Consider the following 26,948-nt stretch of genomic DNA (forward strand, 5'->3'; position numbering starts at 1 on the left):
TCTAGGGGTATCCGGGTCCATGATTTGGCCTATATCTCGAGACCCTAGTCACTCAGGGGTGTAAAACTTACTCTGTATTACAGCACACATCACCAGCTTCAATGTGATACCCATAATGTAAAAACACATTCTAGGTGTATTCGGGTCCACGTTTTGGGCTATATCTTGAGACCCTAGCCTCCCAGTTGTATGAAAATTATCCTGTAAAATAGCACTCATCAACAGGTACCCTTTTCCACGTTTTGGGCTATATCTCGAGACCCTTGCCTCCCAGTTCTATGAAAATTATCCTGTACTATAGCACTCATCAGCAGCTTTCATTTGGTATCTATATTGTATAAACACATTCTAGGGGTACCCGGGTCCACGTATTGATCTCAAGACCCTAGACACGTAGCGAAAAGAAAGGTAGACGTTGGCCGATTCTCAGACCTACCCAATATGCTCACAAAATTTCATGAGAATCGGTTCAGCCGTTTCGGAGGAGTTCAGCCTCTAAAACCGTGACATAAGAATTTTATATATTAGATATGTTGCAAGTTGGCACAGTGGCGTAACTATACCATTTCGGGTCCGTGACATCTAGGGCCCGTGGCAAATTCTTTTGATGGGACCCTATCAATAAAAATCGTCATGTTGTACTCAGTTTATTTTTAATAAACTTAGATATTTTCAGCGTTCTTAATTATACGTTGCATGTGTCCCACTAATGACAATAGGCCTCCTCTCTTAGGCAAGAGAGAATGGTCTATAGTACATGCTAGCCCAATGCGGAAACCTGAATGCATTTACAATGAAATAAAAATTACAATTTAATTTCAATAAGATATTTGTTAAGATTAAAAGAGTTGAGAATTTTGTGTATTTAACGTTGGAAATGTTGCTATGGCAAATATAACTATGGATCGTGAGCAACTTTTTTCATAAAAAAATTTTTATTTTGCAATTTTTTTTCATTTTGACAGTTGATGATTTGCTATTCAATATTGAAAAAATAAACTATGGTTTTTGATGTTGCATTTTTGCAATGGCATAGCAAACGCATAGCCGTGTATTTTATTGGTGTACTGTAAAAAATATGCTACGGAAGTTTGCAATGCAATGAAGTTAGAAAATTTGTACAAAATCCTGAACTCTCTTATTTTTTACGAAATTTCTGTTCCGCAAAAGTGTCATAACATCATTAAAGTTTAAAGATCGGGCTATAGAATTTTCAATAGACCGAATAGCCTAGTTACATAATATGTCTTGTCGCATAAAGTTTCTTAAGTAGGTTTTTATCAATTTCAGTTTTGAAAATGATCGTTTGGCATTAGCTGTAGTCACAGGAATTGTAAGAAATAACAGCAATGCAGTGCATACTTCAGGAAAGCTGCAAGACATAAAATGATTTTTTATTATTAATAAATCAGCAAGGGCTTTAATACACGACGAAATTTCTCTGGAAAATGATTCAGATATGTCTTTTTTTATATATCTCAACAAATTTTAGAGTGTTTTTTAATAGATCAGTGTCATTTAAAACTTTTAAAGTGGAAGGCTGCAAAAAACTGTAATTTGAAACAATGTCATATTATGTAATTCCGAACAGTTGTTTTTGAATCTCAAGGTATATTATTATGCTTTTCCGGTCTAAGTTTTTTTAAAGATTGAAACAATTTCATTCATTATTTGATTTCTGTTGGTTTATAATGATGTCAAATCTATATATATAAAAATAAAACCGTTTAAAAATCATATTCTGTGTGTGTGTGTTCGCTATGGAAACTTATTTCTCACACTTCAATCATCACCAAAATTTGGCTATAGGTTCCTTCGATCAAGGCGAAGGTTTCTCATATTTCAGAATTAAGAATTTTAAAGAAAAAATTGTTTTTGGCTATGCGAACGAGCAATCTTAGCTCCCAAAAATTATCACGTTAACAAAATCAATTATCGCATTCAAAACCAAATTCCTGGTGAAGTAACGAAATATAAATCGATAGACACAGTTACAGATGATCAAATTTTGAATTATCCAATTGAATTCCTAAACTCTTTCGAAACACCTGGAATGCCTGCGCATATATTAACTTTGAAAATTGGCTCACCAGTCATGCTTCTTCGGAATTTATACCCACCAAAATTGTGCAATGGAACCAGACTTTGCGTTAAGAAGTTAATGCCGAATGTAATCGAACAACAATCATCAGCGGTAAAAGCAAAAGTGAAGATGTGCTCATACCACGGATCCCAATGATTCCTACAGACATTCAATTTAAGCACTTACAGTTCCATGTACGCCTTGCTTTTGCAATTACAATCAACAAAGCACAAGGACAATCGCTTACTGTTGCAGGCTTACATTTAGAGAGTCCGTGCTTTTCCCATGGCCAGCTGTTGTTGCCGTGCTTGCTCTAGAGTTGGAACGACAAAAAATTTGTTTATCTTTGCACCGAACGAGAAAACCAAAAATATTGTGTACCCACATGCATTACAATAAGATACAAGAATAAAATGTTTTAACAGAAAATTTCACCAAATATGCGTACAAAATTCAATTCAATTTACAGAACAATAAATTAAATTATCAACAAACAAAACAGAAAAAATAACGCAACATTCATTCGATCTCGGCCGTTACAACGTACGCTGGTAAAGCTAGTACTCAATAAAATATGTTCTCTTTGAACAAACTTTCCGGTATTGGAGACGCTCATCTTCGCTAATCAAAATGGCGTTTTACAATCTTCTGGTGAGGTTTAGAAAATTCAGTGGTGATGTATAATTTTTCTGCTACAAAATTCGCTTTAATTTTTAAATTTTCAAATTCATTTCGATACATTTCCAATTCTTCTACACAAATTTTCAAATGTTTTAAGGCGTTTGCAAGATCGGCGGCCTTAGTCTGAAGTGCTTTAGATGCTGCAATGACAGAATGTAGTATCTTGCATGGGAAAACCAATAACAGCTATCATCCGGTGGCAAAATCCTGAGCCAGATAAATAATTTTGCATGTAAATGGAACAACAACGATTTGAGCCAGATAAATCCAGATAGAAGTCTGGTTAAATTTGTGAGCCAGATAATTTGTTATTTACTTCTTTTTAGGTGGGCAACGCGGCCTTTAATATACCTACTTTTTCAAAAATATATGTCGCTGCTTAGCCTTTCGCCGTATGAGTTAAATGAAAAACAGAGGCGACATCTGCCTATCACATTTCACGTGTGCGAAAATTTCACGACATCTGCTTCTCAAGTCTCTCAATGATCCAGAGCATTCCCATGAGAATTGAGCGTGAGCTGGAGCTGTAAAACCCACTGAAAGACGGCAAACATAACAAAATTGTAGTTTTCCATCTTCTTTTTGAGTGAAAAAGTTTCATTTCTTTTATCTCATTTGCAATTTAACAGAATGTTTTTGTTACCACTTTTGGGACCTCAACAAACCGAACTGTTAAAGCAAAAACGACATCATAACGCCCTGCCCATTTAGTAGCGTTTAATGTTTTTAATGTTATTGAAGTTATACTGTCATTTTCTTTCTTGGGTCGGGGCCCGTGGCATTTTTCTAGCCCTGCCACCATATTGCTACACCACTGAGTTGGCATCACTTTTGTTGTGGTTATTTGTTTGGCATGCAAGTATGTCAAATGCGCTTAAAATGTCAATCGCAAAAAACACATTTGCTGAGTGTTGCATGTATTTTTACTATTCGAGATATGTAAAAGGTTAACCCTCAACTAAAGTTTGCTACGTACATGCTTACTCACGTAGTTTTTTGACAGTTTGTGTATACCCCTCTTTGTGTAAATGTAAATTTAGTTCTTTTATTACCATTGTATGTGTTCAATGAACGATTGCATGTATACATCTTAGTGGAAATCAATATTTAATGAGGTCGCACGAGCATAAACAAATTAAATGCAATAAGTATTTAATAGAATGACAAAAAAAGGCGTGATCTTGTTTGTATGCAAGTGCACAACGGTATGTATGTGCAAGTGCTCCATTCTGACATGAAGACACTTATACATGGGTCATTATTTTACAAATCGAACAACTTTTCAGGTTTCATAATTTTGATTCTGCTCAAACTTTTTGTTTAAGTTGCTCGCACGAAATAAGCAAATAACTGTATCAGGATTTCCTCGAAAAAAATTTTTTTTTTCAGAGATCTCATGTGAACTCACTATTTATTCAATCTTTTAAGGGTAAAGTCGAAGCATTTGCGTATGACCTAGGAATTGCATATAACTCAACGGATCCTTTAAATTTGATAGCGGATCTTAACCACGATATACGCATACTTCGGTCATGGTTTGCGGAACATAAACTGGTTGTCAGCAATAAAACCAAATTAATGTACTTTAGTCCCAAACTTCAAGAAGCACAAGATCTTAATATAACTTTTCACAGTGCAATATGCAAACTTAATATCCTATATAGTAATAAGTGCTTCAACTATCGTTATGAGTATTTTTTTCATAATAATACAGCGTGTGACTCTAATTGCGTTGAAATTGAAAAAGTGAATAGTTTCAAATACCTAGGAGTCACAATTGGCTGTAATCTAAACTGGAATGAGCAAATCGCAGCTCTAAGAAAATACTTACTTCATCCAATCGTATAATTTACCGTCTCAGAAAATACGTTTCAAACCATACACTGAAAACAGTTTATTATGGTATATTCCATTCAAATTTAGAATATGGAATAAGTTTCTGGGGTGGTGCTCACTCCAATAAAATCAATCAGTTTACTGTACTGCAAAAATGTGCGGTAAGAAAAATTTTTAATTGTCCACGTCGGACTCACTCCTTTGACTTATTTAAAAGATCAAATATATTCCCAATTCGGAATTTGTCCTATTACAAAGTTTTAAAAATTGTTTACATGAGAGGTGGCTATTTGCAAAATCCAACACGAGGTATGTACAGCCTGCATAGTAACCATAGCACACTTGTTTCTTTGCCAGTTTTTCGAACAACATCCTTTAGAAACTCATACACTGTTTATCCTGAAAACTTTTTAATTCCCTTCCAGAAAACATACGATACTGTAACGAATTTACTGCAAATCCTCTTATTTGCCCTTCTTCTAAGTTCCAATCACTAAACTGTTGAATAAATAACTGCAATATTGAATAATGGAAAAATGGCCTTTATTAAAGTACTTCACAATAACACTTATACTTTGCAACTAGCTTGCTTAACAACTGAACTGATTGATAGCTCAAATGAAACTCTACTATCGCCCGACAGATTGCGTGCTTAATCAGTAACTGCTTGATAGCTCAAATCAAACTGAATTCCAGCGCCTCTACATTTACTGCCTTTTATACTGTCTGATTTCAACGTTCGCATCTTCTAGGCGCTTCCATTTCCAGAATCTACTAGTTGGCCATCAGCTCTCAAATTTCTCAGCTGTAACTACAATTGCACGATTTTATAGCTTCTCTCATTGCATACTTTCAGGAGTATCTCAGATATATGCATGTGTTTGTGCATTGCTTCTCCGCTGCTCGTATACGTACATGGTACATATGTGTAGACGCAATTAATGTTTCGTTTATGTAGATACATAATGATTGATCTATGGATGTGTATGATATTACTGTTTAGCATCGGCTTAGAGATGGCAACACCCCTTATTTTTGCTAATATTAAATTAATTTTGCTAATATTAAATATTGATTTATAAATGTTAAACAAATTTCCACTTACATTTGAATTACGGCATTAGATTAAAGAAATAAAAGCATAATTTACAAGAATAAAAAATAACAAGTAAGGAAGGTTAAGTTCGGGTGTAACCGAACATTACATACTCAGTTGAGAGCTGTGGTGACAACATAATGGAAAATAACCATGTAGGAAAATAAACCGAGGGAAACCCTGGAATGTGTTTGTATGACATGTATATCAAATGAAAGGTGTTAATGAGCATTTTAAAAGGGAGTAATCCTTAGTTCCATAGGTGGATGCCGTTTCGAGATATCGCCATAAAGGTGGACCAGGGGTGACCCTAGAATTTGTTTGCACAATATGGGCATCAAACGAAAGGTGTTAATGAGTATTTTAAAAGGGAGTGGGCCTTAGTTCCATAGGTGGACGCCGTTTCGAGATATCGCCATAAAGGTGGGCCAGAGGTGACTCTAGAATTCGTTTGTGCAATATGGGTATCAAACGAAAGGAGTTAATGAGTATTTTACGAGGGAGTGGGCCTTTGTTCTATAGGTGGACGCATTTTCGAGGTATCGCAATAAAGGTGGACCAGGGGTGACTCTAGACTTTGTTTGTACTATATGGGTATCAAATGAAAGGTGTTAATGAGTATTTTTAAAAGGGAGTGGGCCTTCGTTTTACAGGTGTTCCCCTTTTCGAGATATCGCCATAAAGGTGGACCAGGGGTGACTTTAGAATTTGTTTGTATGATATGGATATCAAATGAAAGGTGTTATGATTATTTTAAAAAGGCGTGGGGCTTAGTTCTATAGGTGGACCCCTTTTCGAGATATCGCCATAAAGGTGGACCAGGGGTGACTCTAGAATTCGTTTGTGCAATATGGGTATCAAACGAAAGGAGTTAATGAGTATTTTAAGAGGGAGTGGGCCTTAGTTCTATAGGTGGACGCCTTTTCGAGATATCGCCATAAAGATGGACCAGGTGTGACTCTAGAATGCGTTTGTACGATATGGGTATCAAATGAAAGGTGTTAATGAGTATTTTAAAAGGGAGTAATCCTTAGTTCCATAGGTGGACGCCGTTTCGAGATATCGCCATAAAGGTGGGCCAGGGGTGACTCTAGAATTCGTTTGTGCGATATGGGTATCAAACGAAAGGAGTTAATGAGTATTTTAAGAGGGAGTGGGCCTTTCTGGACCAGGGGTGACTCTAGACTTTGTTTGTACGATATGGGTATCAAATGAAAGGTGTTAATGAGTATTTTTAAAAGGGAGTGGGCCTTCGTTCTATAGGTGTTCGCCTTTTCGAAATATCGCCATAAAGGTGGACCAGGGGTGACTCTAGAATGAGTTTGTACGATATGGGTATCAAATTAAAGGTATTAATGAGCGTTTTAAAAGGGAGTGGTGGTAGTTGTATATGTGAAGGCGTTTTCCAGATATCGACCAAAATGTGGACCAGGGTGACCCAGAACATCATCTGTTGGATACCGCTAATTTATTTATATATGTAATACCTGCCAAGATTTTAAGGGTTTTTTATTTCGCCCTGCAGAACTTTTTCATTTTCTTCTACTTAATATGGTAGGTGTCACAACCATTTTATAAAGTTTTTTCTAAAGTTATATTTCGCGTCAATAAAACAATCCTTACCTTACCATGTTTCATCCCTTTTTTCGTATTTGGTATAGAATTATGGCATTTTTTTAATTTTTCGCAATTTTCGATATCGAAAAAGTGGGCGTGGTTATAGTCGGATTTCGTTCATTTTTCATACCAAGATAAAGTGGGTTCAGATAAGTACGTGAACTGAGTTTAGTAAAGATATATCGATTTTTGCTCAAGTTATCGTGTTAACGGCCATGCGGAAGGACAGACGGACGACTGTGTATAAAAACTGGGCGTGGCATCAACCGATTTCGCCCATTTTCACAGAAAACAGTTAACGCCATAAAATCTATGCCCCTACCAAATTTCAAAAGGATTGGTTAATTTTTGTTCGACTTATGGCGTTAAAAGTATCCTAGACAAATTAAATGAAAAAGGGCGGAGCCAAGCCCATTTTTAAATTTTCTTTTATTTTTGTATTTTGTTGCACCATATCATTACTGGAGTTGAATCTTGACATAATTTACTTATATACTGTAAAGATATTAAATTTTTTGTTAAAAAAATTTTTTTTTAAAAGTGGGCGTGGTCCTTCTCCGATTTTGCTAATTTTTATTAAGCGTACATATAGTAATAAGAGTAACGTTCCTGCTAAATTCCATCATGATATCTTCAACGACTGCCAAATTACAGCTTGCAAAAGTTTTAAATTACCTTCTTTTAAAAGTGGGCGGTGCCACGCCCATTGTCCAAAATTTTACTAATTTTCTATTTTGCGTCATAAGTTCAACTCATCTACCAAGTTTCGTCGCTTTATCCGTCTTTGTAATGAATTATCGCACTTTTTCGGTTTTTCGAAATTTTCGATATCGAAAAAGTGGGCGTGGTTATAGTCCGATATCGTTCATTTTAAATAGCGATCTGAGATGAGTGCTCAGGAACCTACATACCAAATTTCATCAAGATACCTCAAAATTTACTCAAGTTATCGTGTTAACGGACGGACGGACGGACGGACGTACGGACATGGCTCAATCAAATTTTTTTTCGATCCTGATTATTTTGATATATGGAAGTCTATATCTATCTCGATTCCTTTATATATGTTCAACCAACCGTTATCCAATCAAACTTAATATACTCTGTGAGCTCTGCTCAACTGAGTATAAAAATATAGAAGATTGAAAATATATAAAATAAAACGATACCATCTACTGTGGTACACTTGTCATACTAAAGGTAAACTTTTATAAGAATAATATGTAAGTGGCAGCGATACCATCTGTGTCCTCTTTCTTATTCATAGTCTTTTCCCTATTTTGCAAAAAAAGAAAGAGGACACACACGCTGCCACTTACATATTATGCTTATAAAAGTTTACCTTTAGTATGACAAGTGTACCACAGTAGATGGTATCGTTTTATTTTATTTAAGGCAAGTTATTTTTATTTTATTATATTTTATTATTATACATAAGTAGAAAATAAGCAAAGTTCATTGGACTTATTTGGTCTAATATATAAACAAACTTATACAATATCAATTTTACAAAAATAACAAACTCAGTCTTGAAGACGGCAATTGATATACTAGTTAATTACTGCAAACCGTTAAAACCACCTTAACAATAATTTTTAATTTCATTTAAATTTATACACATTTCATAATAATTATTTCATAACTTGAACTTCAAATGAATGATCATCCAAAGAAAAAAACTTTTTCCTTCTGCCACTGGAATTATAAGTACATATATGTATGTATGTTGTTGTTATGTTGACCATGCTTACATAGGCAGGCGTTGGCTATATACAATTGTAGCACGTAGCAAGTAAATGTAGGCAAGTTGCTCGAGGTCAGGTCAGAAATTAGTTAATATCTTTTGAACCACAAAATTGTCCAACTTAAAAGAAAAAGGGTTTTTTAGATGAAAGTGTATCGCATATTATATATATTTTTTGAAAATATTCGTGGGGGAAAACAGTATGTAATAATTATTTAAGCATTCATTTTTTATTCATTATTTTGATTTTTTATAAATAAATATAAATATAAAGTAAATATTATTACCTTCAAAATAAAATAAAAAAGAATAAGATACGACGAGTGGAACCAAAGATATAGCATTTTGAATGTGAGCAAGTTTGCTTATCCATCGAATCTGAGCACATGCAGATCTCTGAAAATAAAAAATTATTTCGAGGAAATACTGATATATGTGTTGACTTAAATTGCGAAAAGATTCCAAAAAATAAATTTGGTGTCTTTTAAAAAAGTGAAATGTTTTTTTTCTACAAATCCATACAAGACTGATTTCTTTTGACCAAAAGGCTAACATAGTGTAACGAATTTTGGGGATTTCCTGATAATTATACACTTTCTACTAGCGTTCGAATCGCTGAACTCTCGGATAAATAACTTCAATATTCAGTATTGCAAAATGGTCTTTATTTAGACTACTTTGGGAGTAGTACTTCAAAATTATACTTCGCTACTAATAGCGTGCTTAAATCCAACTGATTAGTCACTCCTCAACTTACGCTGCTTTTATACTCTCTGTTGTTTAGTTCGCATATTTCTCTAAGGTCTAAACTTTTCATGAGGATGGAACAATTGTGACGCATACTTGGTTATTTAGCTATACGCGTGTGTATGTGTGAGTAACAACTTCGGCTGATGACTACATGTGTGTGTGTGAGATATCTCTTCACTTCTGTGTGGAATATTCTTCGTTGCCTTGTACATATGTGTGGCCGCGTGCCGTTTTTGGTGCTGTGATTATTTACTAACAGCATAGTGATGTCAACATTCGCCACAAGAGTAACGCTTTTAATTTACAAGGAACTCCTTTGTATGCAATAATTTAGTTTTCATTTTGTAGACATGATAGAAATCGGCCCACTCTCATGCGCTATCAATCGGCGGGATCCTCATCTCTCTGCGAAAAATCATATAGCTTATGGCGCTCTCTGAAAATGTATATCAAAGCACTGTATTAGTTTAGTATGGATAAAAGATGATCAGGGCTTAGACTAACGGGGCCAAATGACAACAAGATGAATTAGAAGTACAACAACTTACATCCTCGATATGACAACAAATTTGGCAGGTGCAAGCCGGCCAACAGGAATGAATGTCGATATATTTTCGTACCGTTAGTTTAATTATCTGACATGTTGGTACAGACGCACTTCAAAGCATGCTGAGATCATTTTGTGTTTGTTGCATAACCGAAATCAATCCGCTGTTGTTGGGAGCCAGCCGAAGCCAAAATTAATGAATGTGGAAAGTTGTCTTGCCGTTTGTTTGATTTTGGGGCATGCTGGCAACAACGCAATTCTAAATTTGAATTTCAAAGCATGTCATGAATATTTTCTTTATTCGACTTGGTGTTTGATGGTAGCATGCTAGAGCCAAGGTGATATAGTCGGCAGCCATACGGAGTGAAATGAGGCTTTGCAGGGACATCCTTGGTATGGATTGCCTTATCGCCTCTCGTTTCTTTTTTGTCATATGTTTCTTCTGTTTGTGGTTTTGAGTAGAACGCTAAAATTTGTTGGTGTCGTTGTCTTCTATTTTAAAATTATCGGAATAAAAGATTAATCTCATACTCCTTCGGTTCCCCTTTAATTCAGTAGGCCTTCAGTGTATTTACGAGTACACTTTTCCCATACGTAGCCATATAGTGCATAACACAAAGCATCAATGCTGGTGTTTCACTCGTGAATTGTTGTTTATGGAAAAGTTTTCGTTGGGGAAGTCGAAGCAATTGTGGTTGTTTTCACACGGTTTTCTGAAGGAATTTTGTCCCTACTCATTTACCATTTATGAGGTGTAAGTTCAGAAAGTAACAATTCAAGTTCAGAAATTCCGATTTGAATTCAGAAAACTGGAAAATATAAATCAAGTTCAGATATTTCAATTTTAATTCAAAAAGTTACAACTCAAATTTAGAAAGTTAAAGTTCTAGTTTAGAAAACTGCAATTCTACTTCAGAACTTTCATTTTCAGCTTAGAAGATTAAAACTCGAGTTTAGAGTTACAAATTTCAATTCAGAAATTTCAATTTAAATTAAGAAAATTACAATTCAAATCCATAAAATTAAATTTCATGTTCAGGATTTCCAATTAAAGTTCAGAAACGTACAATTCAAGCTTAAAGATTCCAATTTAAATTCAGAAAATTACAACTTAAGCTCAGATTTTTCATTTCAAATAAAAATTTCGAAAGTAACATTAAATTTTCTCGAATTTTTAAAAATTTTTTTTTTGAAATTGCGTTCAAAAGCAAAATTTACAAAAACATTTTTTTTTAACTATAAGACTTTAATGAGAAACACATTTTAATATACGAAACTTTATCAAATTTTCCACTGCTATTTTCATGTTCAGTGTTTTAAATTTTAGTTTATGAGGTTGCTAGGTCATGTAATGTAAGACTTTTCAAGCCCTTTACACTTATAGCACTTTTGTTTTGCCCTGAATCATAGGCACAGATACAAATTCACACTTCAAATATAAAAAAAATTTCAAAGCACCCCTAATGCCCTCACATATAAATAAAATTCATATGGAAGTATGTGATTTTCATATGTAGGTGCAAACCAAAAGCACTTTCATATGATGAACGAGTACTTCGGCGTAAAGAACAAATTTACACTAACAAATTGACAACTAAAAATTATTCAAAAATATTATGGCACTGACAACAATCCTTATTCAAAATTGATTCTTAAAGAATAACAAAATTACTCCTGTCATTGAATGGTGTGATCTCGGAATTTGGAACAAGACTTGGAAACATACATTCACATTATTTTGAAATTATGTTAATTGTATTAAGTGTCATGATAAGTCGCATGTGCGCGTCTTGAAATGTTCGAAACCCGGGTTCGCAAATTCTTGATCCAGTTTGGTGCTCAGTGAAATTCTCCTCAGGTGCAGGCTGAAGTATTTTTTGGTGCTCTCAACCATTTATGACTTACGGTCCGATCAGTTGCCGACCTAGATTAGATATAGATGAAGCTAAATCGTTCAAATATTGTATTTGGACTAACATTTGGGTCGCCAGCAACATCGATTCAAAATTTAAAAAATGTGCGTGGCTCCGCCCTTTTTAGACACAGCTTTTCACTGCCGCCATGGTGTGATGATAACGTGCTCCGCCATCTATACCGAGGATCCTGGGTTCACGCCCCGGGAAAAGTAACAACAAAATTTTAGAAACAACTGTTTTTAATTAAAAGAAAATGTTTTCATTATGGTCGCCCCTCGGCAGTGTTTGGCAAACACTCCAAGTGTATTTCTGTCATGAAAAGCTCGTAATGAAAACTCATCTGCCTTTCAGATGCCGTTCGAAGTCGGCATAAAACAAATAGGGCCTAAAATCTCTTCAGAGGTTATCGCGCCTTACATTTTTTTCACCTCAGTTCCGAAGCTGCAACTCCAATAAAAAAATTTGGTAAAGATGATCTCAATGCTATATTAATGACTCAGTGAAGTTGTTGTACTTGATTTTCAGAATTGAATTTAATTGCGCTCTTGAGTAAGGCGATTTACGAAATGTTTTAAGCAATCGATATATTGAAACTTTTGAGCCTTTTGAACAATGAAAAATTTAAATTTTATTTTATAAATATAAAAAAAAAAATCTGTGTATATACAATTTTGTACATATATTGCGATTTGCACTTTAATATAAACAACTTTGAGCAGCATTGTTTATAAGGTATTCTTTTGAGAAAATATTTAAGAGTATAATAGGGCTTATCAATCATTATATGAAACAAAACTGTTGCTTTATCATTATTATTTATAATCGCTAACATAATTTTTTGATAAGTGCCCATATATACACACACATTCATTGACTTTAGTGCGCCTTTAGTGCTTATTTATGTATGAAATTGTGTGGCGTCAACGAACATAAAGCCTAACATTAAATAAGCGCCTGCAGACATTTGCTCACTTTCAGAGTACAAACTTGTCTGTGCCAGGGATGTTCTGCCACATTCTCACTGATAATAATAATAATGGGTACAAGTGGGCGTAGATTTGACGATGTGACATGTCATATCATATAATATGTTTCCATCTGTAGATTCATATACAATCACATATGTTCGTTCGTTGTTCCACTGCATTTCGTGCATACATAAATACATACAATAAAGTTCCTCTTGGTTGTTGCCATTGTTAAAAAGTGCATTTGCAGCTCCTAGATATAAGCTTGTGTAAGAAAGCATTTTCCTTACACAATAGTGATAACCTTGCTATTCTAGCAATCAGAAATATACCAGTCCAAACCATTTTTAAACCTCTGAAGCGTCTTTAATTGAATGTCATTTTCGAATCTGCTGTTAAGTTTCCAGTATGGGTTAAAATAACATAGTGGTGTAAACATTATAAATTAAAAATGAATTCTTGAATGTTGGGTGAATATAATCGGAAATGTAAGTGTTGTTAGAAAAAAACTAACTTGAATATTTTAACCGAAGTCTGTAGTACTTGCAGTACAAACATAAAGGTTGCTCATACGCCCTGTCATACGGTCGTATTCTACAATCATCGTGCGGCGAGTCGCACAGTTCCGAACTAGCGCAGTTAACTATCGCGTTAAGAGACAATACTTGTTGTAACTCTGTCTCCTCGCAGTGATTTCAACTGATACTTTTAACATTGTGATGACATACGAAATGGCAATTACCCCCCTTTGCAAACCTTTTGAACTGGTGCAATCGTTAGTGGCTTTGGCTGGATAGTGTACAGCTCCGCATCCAATTAGAAACAGTTCGTAAGTAGTGGTTAAACCTGTAGTCCAAAACAGTCGTTTTGCGTGACTATCTGCTATTTCCTGCAAGGAACACTTTGCATAATCAGAATCAGAAACATTTAGTGACGGAACTAATCTGACTTGTCACAAAATATCTAAACACGAAGTCAACCAATAGAATTTGATTTTATAATGGCCCACTCTAGAATTTCCTATTCAAAAACTTAGTACATTCAGCGAAACTGAACATATACTCGGGAGTTTTGGAATATGTAGCCGGGGCCAGATTATATGTTAGAGTTTTCTAGAATACAAAGATTTCCTCTCAGACCATTACTATAATTTTTTAGTTTTCATAAGTGGAAAATGCCTTCTAGCCGTTAGCTTACTGAGTGTTTCGGGATAAACATATCTAGACGTCGAATCTGGGGTTGAACGTCCATACAGAGAAGACTGATGTGGTTTTGTTTATTTATTTTCTCTTTTGATTAGCGCTCAACCGTTTCAACGAATCCAGCCGTCCAAAAAACCTAATTGTCAACCTCACTTACCCGAGGGGAATCCTGTTATATATATGAATGTATCACATACACATTTAGTAGGCGAGGCGCTGGCGACCTCAAGTTATTCATGGAACTAAAGGGTGGCGGGCGAAATGGCCTAGAAGGTTCAATGTGGTCGCATTAAATCGTGCCGGAAATTATCAGGCTTATACCTTAATGGTGCTTGTTAGCGGAACATACCGGACATACTTAGATATATCCGGCAAATGACCAGTAATATCAATAACCCTCGCTAAAAGAACGGGGAGTGTCTTTATCGCTACAACCATAACAAAAACATCATGTTCGGTGCTCGCCGTAATCGATGCGTAAATGAACGTAAATACTAAAAGAATTTTCTCTCAAACACTTCCAGAGCAACCTCATCAACTAGCGTCTTGGGCCATGCTTCTGCATGATATATACCTAGTCTTTATAAGACCAACCCTCAAGTATTTCGCATTTTAAATACCTATAAACTGTCCTTGTCCATTTGTTTACTTTTATTATACTCAGCTGAGCAGAGCTCACAGATTATATTAATTATGTTCGCATAACGATACCCGTAACGGCATAAACTAATCGAGATAGATATAGACTTTTATATATCAAAATGATCTGGGCGAAAAAGGAAATTCATTTAGCCATGTCCGTCCATCCGTCTGTCCGTAAACACGATAACTTGAGTAAATTTTTCAAAAAACTGAAAAAGTGCGATAATTCATTGCCAAAGATGGATAAACGGATGAAACTTGGTAGGTGGGTTGACCTTATGACGCAGAATAGAAAACAAAGGGCGTGGCATCGCCCACTTCTAAAAGAAGGTAATTTAAAAGTTTTGCAAGCTGTAATTTGACAGCTGCGTATGTAATGTTTGGTTACACCCGAACTTAGCCTTCCTTACTTGTTTTTGTATTTAAATTTTGCATATGCAATCATTTCCATTTTAGTTATTTTTGGCGTTCTTTTGGGAGGATATGCTGTTATTTATTTATTTTTTTAATTTCCGAATGCCTGGAGACTTTGAGATTATGCAGTCTTTTATAAATTTCAGCAATTGTTTGCACATTTGCCAAAAAAAGTTGTTTTTTTTTTTTTTTGCTTTCAGCCACAAAGTAAATTACAACTGGCATATATATATGTATTCATTTCAAATTGTAAGTCCAACTGTCGTCATCTTTTACCTGTAGAAGTGAATAATGAATAGCAAACACCGCCATAAGTCAACGCATAAAATCGAATGCGGCTACAGAGGCTATGGCGAGGCGATAGGAAGACCCTGTGTTGTTATTTTTGTATCGCTGGAAAATATGCAGAACCCACATAGTAACAAAAATTAATAATATTATACAGCTTTCGAATTGATTATTGAAAAAGCGATGAGGAAAATTACAAATACATTCATGTCAATAATTCGGTGCATTTCGATTTGGTGCTCTGCTGGGATTATGATGCGATCGATTCGTGCTAAAAGTACCTTACCTGTATTGAAAAATGTATATAGATACTAGCAAACCCGCCAGACATTGTTTTGCCCCAAATTTGGCCTCCTTGCATAACTTTTAAGAATTTTTACCTCTTAAACCTCCCTCCCCCTCTCACTCCCTTTTCTTTATCCTATTATTAAAACTTGTCGCTGTGTCTCTTTCTCCCTCTCCGTCTTTTCCATCCCTACTTTTCTCTATAGCTCCCTCTTCTCCCTCCCTTGCTCCATTTATCTCTCGCTCTTTCTCAGTTTCTTTCTCCTTCTTTCGTTTGACACTAAAATTTGATATATAAGATAACAACATCCAACATTTTCATTATTTGGGCTCAATTAAAATCTTTCTTGTAAATTGTCTCACGAAACGGCGATTGGCTGTCGTGAAATTGTATTACCAGAAGTATGTCTTCAAAGAAGCTCGGCCTAAAATCTCTTCGGAGGTTATCGCGCTTCACATTTATTTTCGTTGTGTCTTAAAATAATCATCACCTTAAATTGGAGCTTAACCGGCCAAGCGATTTTGGCAATCAAAAATCAAGCCACACCAGCGAAGCAGGGATTTTCGTGGTAACTGACTTCTGTTAAGAGCAACAAGAGAGATCAAGTCTCTGCTCCCAAATAAGGTTTTTGGCAGAAATAATTTCTTGGTCAGAGCATTTAAGTTCGTCAACTTGTCCTTATACCTATTTCGATATTCGGCATTAGCATAAATTACAGGACCATACATCTTTCGGAAAACATTTCACTCCAACACTTCAGAATACATTTCATCTTCGCTCGACACCATCCATGATACCCACCCGTACATCAAAACAGGCTACTTGTAGAGCGTAATTTTTGTTCATCGAAAGAGGACTTTCTTATGGTTTTTAATTGCCTACTCACTCCAAGGTAGTACTTGTTGGGGAAAGTTATTCTCTTTTTGTCAAGAGCTAAATGTAAGCCGCAAGTTAAGTTGGCGGATCACTGCAGTGTATTCCAAGCGGAAGTTGCTGCGATTAAGGATGTGGTGGATGAAATGCTATCCAGTGCTACTACGGTCAGGGAATTTAACATCTACTCTAATAGCCAAGCGGCTATCAAGGATTTGAGTCCAACTACAGTGCGATCAAGGGTAGTCTGGGAGTGCCTGACCTCGCTTGCGGGTTCATCGAATTATTTTAAAATTAAGATTATCTGGGTCCCGGGCCATAGTGATATCCCGGATAACTGTCAGGCGGATCTCTTAGCCCGCATCGGTACAACTGAAATGTATGAAGATGGCTGTAGGGATTTCAGGATTCCGCTGGCCACATGGGGATTACTCCTCCATAGCTGGGCCTCGAGTCAGCTCAGCAAACGTTGGGCGGACACCACGTCTTGCAGGGTAGCAAGATCTTTCTGGCCGAAAGTGGATGGCAGGAGGTCTGTTGAAAGGTCACTAAGGCTCACCTATCAATGGTCATTGGGGTTTTGACGGGCACTGTCCCACGGGTATCCATGCGGTACGTCTCAGTATACTGGAAACTCTATCCTGCTGCAGCTTTATGGAAGATGATGAGGTGAAATCACCAAATCACTTTATGCTTGATTGCCCAGCTTTTGCCAGAACTATGCGAGGATTTATCCATAGTTGAGATCGGTAACATTCGGAGCTTTCGTTGCTACCCAACGATTCTCTAAGTAGCTGTATATACGTCACCATTATTTTAGTGCATGTGGTATCGCAACGGACCTTCTTGTTGTCCAAGTGAGCCCCCCTTATTAGGGCAGCTACCATCTAACCTAACCTAACCTAACATATTCTCTTATCGATATTTTTCTCTAGGTACACCAAAATCTGGCCAACAATAGATATACTTGATCTGAAGTCGTTGTGATAGTCTGTAATCAGCTCATTGATTTTGGATTAAATTTTTTCGCAGATTCCGCCAGAGAAAGCCCTATATTAAGCTTAATTCCAATCCGGAGTCATACGTTACGTCCCTCGATGCAATACGTTTCCGCTAGTTCGACACTATTGTGCAGGAGCGTATTGGAGAACTTCTTATGCGGGTGGCATAACCTTTCAATATGATTTTTTTAGTCTAAGATTTGGACATTATTGGTTACTTGCAATCCAGATAAAAACATCGAAAAATGTTCCTGATGATGGAACATAGGAGATGATGCATCCTTTTACCAGCTCTTTTTTTCCGCGTTTACACAGCTCGGCTAGTATTCAGTCTTTACCCGGCGTTTTTCTATCCTTAAGTCATGATATTGCACTTCTCATTTCATCATCATATTCGTCCCATTACGGGTGCCTGATCCTGTTTTCATTCAGAAGCGATAAGGGTATCGCGTTCGTGTTTTACGTTGCCAGCTAATATACTTACTCTGTATATTAGTTACCAGGTCGCTATTAACATTCCTGAACCTATCTTGAAATCTTCCATCATCCGGCAAATTTTTAGTAGAATTTTCGGACCTTGTTTCTAGCAGCGAGTATTTTAAGCTCCTCGCACTCAGGGCATTCTGCCTTACGTTTGTTTGGTCTAAACAGCGCCTCTCTTCCTCCTTCGCATAATGATAACACTATAATATAACGCGTGTTGCCGCGCCCGTACGCAGCATCTTTTTTCGCTTGAATCTATGGTATCAGCAGCAGCGGTACCTAATAAGAGTGAAATATTGGAAGCATTCTCAGCCACATCCTTAAGTCGAAGATTGCTCTCAGTAGGCAGGTGTATTCATATTCATATTCATATTTATTGAGTCAATGGCAGAAACCTTACTGACTAGATTTACAAGTTTGCAAATTAACTTAAAACTAAATAATTAAAACTAATTCAAAAGACTGAGCATTGCAAACTCAAGATTTAGCCTTCTAGAAATTTTATTAAACTCTTCGAGGCCTCTTATGAGAAGGGCAAAGCTAAGGTAATTGGTTCTCAGAACTTCACCGTAGAATATATTATGAGAGCGTAGAGATCTACTAGAAACAAGAAAATTTAACTGCCCCAACAGAGCTGAGCAATCAATAGTACCAGAGATAATATCGTAAATAAACATTGAATGTTGTACTGAACGTCTGACATGCAGTGGCATAACATTTATAAGCATGCACCTGTTTATATAAGGTGGTAGGGGATTAACAAAATGAAGGGTTAGGAGGGCAAATCGAATGAATTTACGTTGAACCCTTTCAATTCTAGCAGGGTATGTGCTGTAAATGGGATTGCTTATGATAGAGGCATACTCTAATTTAGATCGCACTAAAGAATTATGCAATATACTCCTAGTGTATGGGTCCTTAAAATCCTTCGCATAACGCCGTAAAAAAGCTAAATTAACATAAGCTTTTGGTATAAGATAATTAACATGGTTAAAGAAAGTGAATGAAGAGTCGAAAATGACACCAAGATCACGAAATTCTTTGACCGAGGCAAGATATATATTAGCGATATAGTATGTTGACGTAAGCGCACTTGTAGATCTAGAAAACGTGATAGGCCAACATTTGCTACTGTTAAGTCTCAGATGATTATTATGAGCCCACACATTAAGAGCATCCAAATCTCTCTGTAGGAACAATGCATCAGATACAGAGGTGATACACCTAAACATTTTTAAATCATCAGCATAAAGTAAATAATTTGAATGCTTTAAATATAAGCCGACGTCATGAATGAAAATAACAAATAAGATTGGACCGAGAATATTACCTTGTGGCACCCCAGAGGTTGCCAAGAACTCACAGGACCTCAAATTCTCGATTTCAACAAATAAAATTCTGTTTGTCAGGTATGATTTTAACCATGACAGAAAGGTTGAATGGAAACCAATGTATTCTAGTTCCCGAAGAAGTATTTTGTGGGACACTGTATCAAACGCCTTAGAGAAATCTGTGTATATAGTATCAACTTGATACCCATCCTTAAAAGCAGAAACACAGTATAAGAGCCGAGTGTAATAATTATCAGCTGTATGTTTTGTGAGAAGCTTTTCGACGAAAAACTTACCTTATGTCACTGCGTGCATTTTCTTTGCTGTGCATATTGTGACGAATATTACCATCACTAAGTGACACTTTTTTTTTTTTTTTTTTTTTTTTTGCGGGGAGGCTGAAAAATGCCTAATGCACCATAATTGCTGCCGTCGCAGCAACCCTGTGTCCGTAGACTAAAAAACAGCCCCGTTCTGGAACCGTCGCACACCCCGGCACCACTTTCGCATTACTTCAGGGTGGCGTTCCATATTTCTCATTTTTTAAGAGCCTACTGTGGCCCCTGCGTCCAGGTTCCCGCTATTTGCTCTGAGTGTCCATTTAATCGCCACTGCTTCGCATGCGCATTTCTCTCACTAAGTGACACTAGCATCCCTAATCTGATACTGAGCAGTATGCACGCAAACAAAGCAATCATCACACACACATACATACAATACAGTGGAGAGATACTCACAAACGCATGTCATCATCAACCGAAGTAGTACTCACATATACACCCGCATCTGGCTACCAACTATAAATATACATGTTTATGGCTGGTGGCCGGTAACCAAGCACGAAGTTCACGAAACATCTAGACATTTGGAGAAGTATGCGGACAAGCCAACAGAGAGTATAAAAGCAGCTGAGTAGTCAATAATCCGTTATGATTTAAGCACGCTATTGGTTGTGAAGTTAAGTGTTATTCTGAAGTACTTTCAAAGTAGTCTAATAAAGACCATTTTGCATTATTGAGTATTGGATTTATTTATTCAACAGTTTAGGGATTCGGACGTTAGCAGAAGGTAGCATATAGGCGGAATTCCTCAAAATTCGTTACAATATCTTTGTCTGAGTGGATATTTGGACCTCGCAGAGTACGTACAACTAGGGCATTGCAAATATGCCTACCATTGATTTGGTTTTGTGTTCTTCTTGCTTGGTGTATCTTTTTTTTCGCCTCAGCCTCAAGCCGTATGGAGATGTTATATAGAGGAGTCTTCTTTTTTCTACTGTAGAACCGAATACCCCTAGTTTTGCATGATATGATGACAGCTATCGTATGTTTTTTTTTTTTCAGTTTTTATAGAAGTCGTTATCTTCGCCGTCTGCATCGTCTTTTGGTGCGTAAGCACAAATGAGAGTTAAGTTGAAAAACCCCGTCTTGATGCGGATCGCGTGGGGACACTCATGCATAGTCGTAAATGACAGTACTTGGCGGCGAAGTCTCTTTCCATCAGTACGTTTATGTACAAATAACCTGAAGCGCCACAAAAATTAAAAGTACAAATTTTCCGCCGTATGTGTTTGCGTACAAATTGTTGTTACATTGCTGCACATTTTAAAATTTCTTTTAAATTGTAGCACTAATTATGTTATATATTTTTATCATTCACAGATCTATTATACTTCCTCATATAAAAAGCGCAAGCATACCAAGAACCAAATAAAGCAATGTTTTCACAAAACTGCGTTCACAGTAGAACGCAATTAAACTAGTTTAATTATTAAAAATAAACAAAGCTAAATATATTTAACGCATTCGAACGAATTTCTCATTTTATGAGTCCGGTACGCAAAGCTTCAAAATGTTGATAAAGGAATACCGAATACCCTTGCCGCTTACGGTCGAGGAATATCGCATTGCACAGCTTTATATGATAGCGGTAAGTGAAAGCGCGCACACCAAATGACCAATCAAATCAACGAACAAATTAAAAGAATTTAAATTAATTAATTTTTCCTAACCTCGTCATACAGAAAAAAAGTCGCGAAGAAAGTCATGGCGAAGGTAGTGGCGTCGAAATTATCATTAATGAACCCTACAAAGATGGTCCAGGCGGCGATGGCCAATACACCAAGAAAATCTATCATGTTGGCAGTCATTTGCCTGGTTGGATAAAAAGTGAGTAAACTAATTGGCAATTAAACGAATTCAACTCAATTAAGTGTAATGGGCGCACTGCGTGGCTGCTGGTGCTAACAATTAAATGCTTAATGATATTTTTGTTGTCATTTGTCGTTTTCACATACTTAATTGCGTTTCTGTTTGTTGATGTTTTTCGTTTATGATAAAGGTTTACTGCCCAAGAGCGCGCTGACTGTGGAAGAAGAAGCATGGAATGCCTATCCATACACACGTACACGTTATACCTGCCCATTTGTGGAGAAATTCTCACTGGATATTGAAACTTATTATTTTCCTGATAACGGTTATCAGGACAATGTATTCAAATTAAGTGGTAGCGACCTAAGAAATCGTATTGTGGGTGAGTTGGATGCTTGGATTAAGTATTCATTGAAATCAAAAAATTTTTGTGAAGCAGGATGCCAGTTTAGAAATTTTGAAAGGTGTTTCTTAATATCCGCGTGCAGAACGGCATTATATCTTTCAAGCTCAGAGTTAATTTTAAAATTGGTGAAAGGAGGTTTTGGCTTCACCCCCATGAAAAGCTAACTCTGAATAAGGAGCACACAACGTAGAACTGTTAGTATGGATCCGAGGCTACAGGGGAGTTGAGGATAATGAGAAGCCGGACAACCTGGCCAGAGAGGCAGCAACGGCACTACCCATCGGTCCCAAGCCGTTGTGCCTGTTGGCCAACAGAAAATTATGGGGCATTTATTAGTAGAAGAGAGGGAAAAGAGAGAAGAATACTGGCGCAATATGCAAGGTTTGAGGCAATCTAAGTTACTGTCAGTAGGTTATAGCACAACCCGCTATAGGGCAATAATAGGCTTCCCAAAAGATAACCTAAGAACGCTAACCGATATTTTTACAAAACACTGTATACAGAACAGCCACATGCAGAAACTTGGCATGCTATCGAATAAAACATGCCGATTTTGTGATCGATCAGCGCAGACGGCGTACCACATTCTCCTGGAATGTGACGCAATCTCAAGACGCAGGGCTAAATTTATGGACTCACAATAGCCAGAGATTTCCCACATTCAATCCATCAAGCCAAGGGAACTGCTAGAGTTCATAAAGTAAGTCGGCTTGAATGCGGTACTGTGAAAGAGATGAGGGCACAAAAGATCAACGGTCGCATAGCAATCATCAATAAATTATCTATCTATCTAACTCTGAATGAAAAAGATAATTTGAAATGCTGCAAGGGGCCTAAGTTCTCGTTATTTTTATTTATTGGTGTATTTATTAGTCTACAAATTTTACAATTAATCAGACTAAATATAATTACGGATCACAGAATAAATTACAGAAGCATAGATAGTGAGCAAAATTATATTATAAAATATTGTAACAAATTTACTGAAATTCCGCTTACTTTATATCTTCTACTAACGCTCGTATCGCTAAATTGTTTAATAAATAACTTCAATATTCAATAATGCAAAATGGTTTTTATTAGACTGCTTTGAAAGTATTTCACAATAACACTTATACTTCGCAACCAATAGCGTGCTTAAATCAAACTGATTGCCCATGCCTCAGCTGGTGCTGCTTTTATACTCTTCGGTTTCCTCGTCGGCATACTTCTAGGCGTTCTCCTTCTAGAAGTTACTACTTGTTTACCAGCTATAAACTCACCAGCTATAAACTGCAGATGCACGTTTATAGCTTCTCATATGCGCGTGCATATGTGAGTGATACTTCGACCGATGATTGCATACTTTTGTGAGCATCTCAGATATATGCATGTGTTTTTGCATATCTCTCCGCTTCTTGTATGTACATATGTGTATATATAATGATTGATTTGTTTATGTAGATAAAAGTGACTGCTTAGTATCGGCTTAGAGATGATAGTATGTCTTAGTGTTGCTAATATTCGTCACAATATGTATATATATTATTAAATCAGTTGTCGGGATGGATTGTGATGCCGAGCAACGGAATTGATTATTAGTGCTTTCGGAATGGACTGGTTTCCAGCAGCTGATGTATATTTAACACACAATAAGTAGAGCTGCGATGTGTGGGCGGTTGGAAAGGACGTGATCCCAAGCCACCCGCCAAAGTAGCTATTAATTATTAGTGCCGTCGGAATGGATCAATAGATAATCTATGCGTTTACATATGTTTTATCTCTAGCTACTAGATTATTTTCTGTCAAATTTTCACATTTCTCATTGTTTTTATGCTTCCAACTAGAGATTGCGCTCGTAGAGGTGGAGTTTTTCTATGAAAAAATACAAATAAAAAATCCGCATCTGTTAAATTTGTTCATAATTACCGATTACCGAAGTCAATAATTTAAATGGGAAATCAAGTTAAATAAAAAACGATTAGGAGTTAACCACGTAAAAGAAGATAAACTCATAATATGTAAACTAGATCTAAGAAGGTTAGTCCAATGAAAAATCCTTTCTTTCGAAAATTTTACATCTAGACAAGGTTCGGACTTTATAGTTTTATCAAGGCCCAGTTTTTCAGTAGTTGGTTAAGCTAAGCTTAAACTAAGTTTCCTTAAACTCTAGTCTAATTTAAGCTCCAGTTTAACTACAGAGCAGCTGCTCAGTTATATTTTAAGGCCACCTTTTGGGTAGACTGTTTTTTTTTTATTATCCAGATAATTTGTAGATACGACAGCAGCGTGTCATTATTCTGTATTACAAAATTCTGGGTGACAAAATTCTGTAAATTGCAAAAAATTCTGCTTTTTAAAATTCTGCTTTCTAAAATTCTGCTTTTTCAAAATTCTGAATGTTTTATTCTGGAAGTTAAAATTCCGGAATCATGGCATGGCATAGCCGGTGTCGGATCGGCTAAGGGTTATTTTTTTGAAGTGCGGGCGAAGGCCGCCTACGCAGAAGAGTATACTACGCAGAAGGACATCACCGTGGCGGTAGCCACGGTTATACCATAAATCCGGACTTGGCATGGCGTAGCCCAGGGTTATTTTTTATAAGCGCGGCCGAAGGCCGCCTATGCAGAAAGGTGTTCTACGCAGAATTACTACGCATGGCGCACTTTTTCAAAATAACTACATGACCTCTTTAACATTGTTAACATTATATTTTAATACAGAATTTTGTAATACAGAATTTTGAAAGGAGAATTTTAGAAAGCAGAATTTTAAAAAAGCCGAATTTTAAAAAGCAGAATTTTGTTTTTAGAATTTTGTACATACAGAATTTCGATACCAACCCGACAGCATCATTTTGTTTACCTCCAGCCTTCGATTCTTCAATCACTATCAAACCTTTGAGAGATTTTGAGAATTTTATAGCTTTCAAATGTTTTGTTTACCTCCAGCCTTCGATTCTTCAATCACTATCAAATCTTTGAGAGATTTTGAGAAGTTTATAGCTCTCAAATGAGTATCCAGCACGTTTCTCCAGTTGATAACCTACATTTGATTCGAGTTGAGGTGGAGCTGAAAAAAAGTTTCTCCAATGTGGTACCACCAAAGACAAATAAACACCTCGCCGGAGCATTAACGAAGCTTTATAAATTAGAAATAAATTAAGCATGTTTGGAATCTTACGGAAATGGCGACCGCCGTGGTGGGATGGTAGTGTGCTCCGTCTCCAAAATTTTAGAAACAAGTTTTTTTAAATTAGAATACAACTTTTCTAAGTATGGTCACCCCTCGGCGGTGCTTGGCCATTTCCGCCATGAAAATCTCTCATAGAAAGCTCATCTGCCTTGCAGATGCCGTTCGGAGTCGTCATAAAACATGTAGGTCCCGTCTCGCCAATTTGTTGGAAAAACTAAAAGGAGCACGTCGCAAATTCGAAGAGAGGCTTAGCCTAAAATCTTTTGGAGGTAACCGCGCCTTGCATTTATTTATTTTTATTGGAATCTGTTATGTTACTGCCTGTATCGGGGCGAGCATGGTGGCCGGCAGGCATGGTGGTAGCCCGGCTGAGGCTCGTCAGTGGCCATGGTTCTTGCCACCTTACTCCACCCGCAGTCACTAAAAAAGAAAAATTTAGTTCATTCCTTAGGAGGGTCTGATAATGAATTGAAATAAAGAAAGATGAAACCAAAGCGGAAGAAAACCGTCCGGGTCTGGGAGAGCCATCCCACCGCACCTGTTCGATAGCGGCGAACGGCCTAGAACTGCACTTTAGCTCAATCCGAGTGGATTCCCCTTGCCAGACATTCGTCCGTCGGTCAGAATGTCGGTCTAAGTCCCCAGTCAGTCCGTTTGGTCAACCCTTTCTCCTAAGGGCAACACCCACCCACACCCTGGGTTTACTACTCCATATTTATCCTGTTGAATACTTTCACTGAATCATGGAAAATAAAAAAAATGTAAATTAAGTTGTACTGGCTTAAACTACTTTATTACCATATTTGTAAAATTCCGCCTCAAATCTAACATCTGGTAATGATAATTATTTATTATTTATATTAATAAAGGAAGGAGAGATTATCAGAATTCAAACATAAAATATTCAAAATCGCAAAATAATACTACGTACTTCATGCAATCAGTACAGGTACATTTAATTGGTTTAATGATAATAATTCAAATAATCAAAAAAAAAAAAAAACCTTTTGAATGAGACGCTATCGCTGCGAGCCTACTCCCAGTTCTCTACGCTGAGATCTAACAAAAAAACTGTTATACCGCTGAGTGTGAATTAACTTATGTATATCTAAGCGCGTGTTAATGGTATTGGTAAAAACTAGTTATTCGACATAACTAGTCACATACATACATACTTTTGGTATGCTGTTGAGACCACGGTTGCCACTTTTGGTCCATTTGGACCAAAAATAGTCCTTTTGGTCCGCTGGTCCCTTTTTTCCAATTTTGGTCCTTTTTAAGCTGTAATCAAGATTGTTTGTTTTCACTGAGGAAAAAGTGTTCAAAACTGCCCACAAAATTTTCCACACCTTCATTAACCCTAATATAATTCATAATTTACCTCAATGGATTTCTTACAAAAGAATTGATGTCAACAAAATGTAGCAAAACAATAGCACTTCACCTAGCAGATAGTTTAT

General features: G+C 36.6%; 1 protein-coding gene across 9 annotated transcripts in view; it reads left to right on the forward strand.

Moving 5' to 3' along the window:
- The window catches only part of LOC137251044 (protein retinal degeneration B-like), a 140,240-nt gene that overhangs the window by 59,844 nt on the left and 53,448 nt on the right, over window positions 1-26,948 (forward strand). For all 9 annotated transcript variants that reach the window (XR_010953154.1, XM_067784926.1, XM_067784924.1 and 6 more), the window contains exons 2-4: window positions 21,420-21,687; window positions 21,782-21,926; window positions 22,099-22,290. Coding sequence is in view for 8 of the 9 variants with exons in the window: in XM_067784926.1 (XP_067641027.1) it covers window positions 21,610-21,687; window positions 21,782-21,926; window positions 22,099-22,290 (415 nt within the window). In the remaining variant the exon portion in view is untranslated. The remainder of the gene's footprint in view (window positions 1-21,419; window positions 21,688-21,781; window positions 21,927-22,098; window positions 22,291-26,948) is intronic.

This window comes from Eurosta solidaginis, chromosome 4 (genome assembly GCF_040869045.1).
Source record: "Eurosta solidaginis isolate ZX-2024a chromosome 4, ASM4086904v1, whole genome shotgun sequence".
Classification (NCBI taxonomy): Eukaryota; Metazoa; Arthropoda; class Insecta; order Diptera; family Tephritidae; genus Eurosta; species Eurosta solidaginis.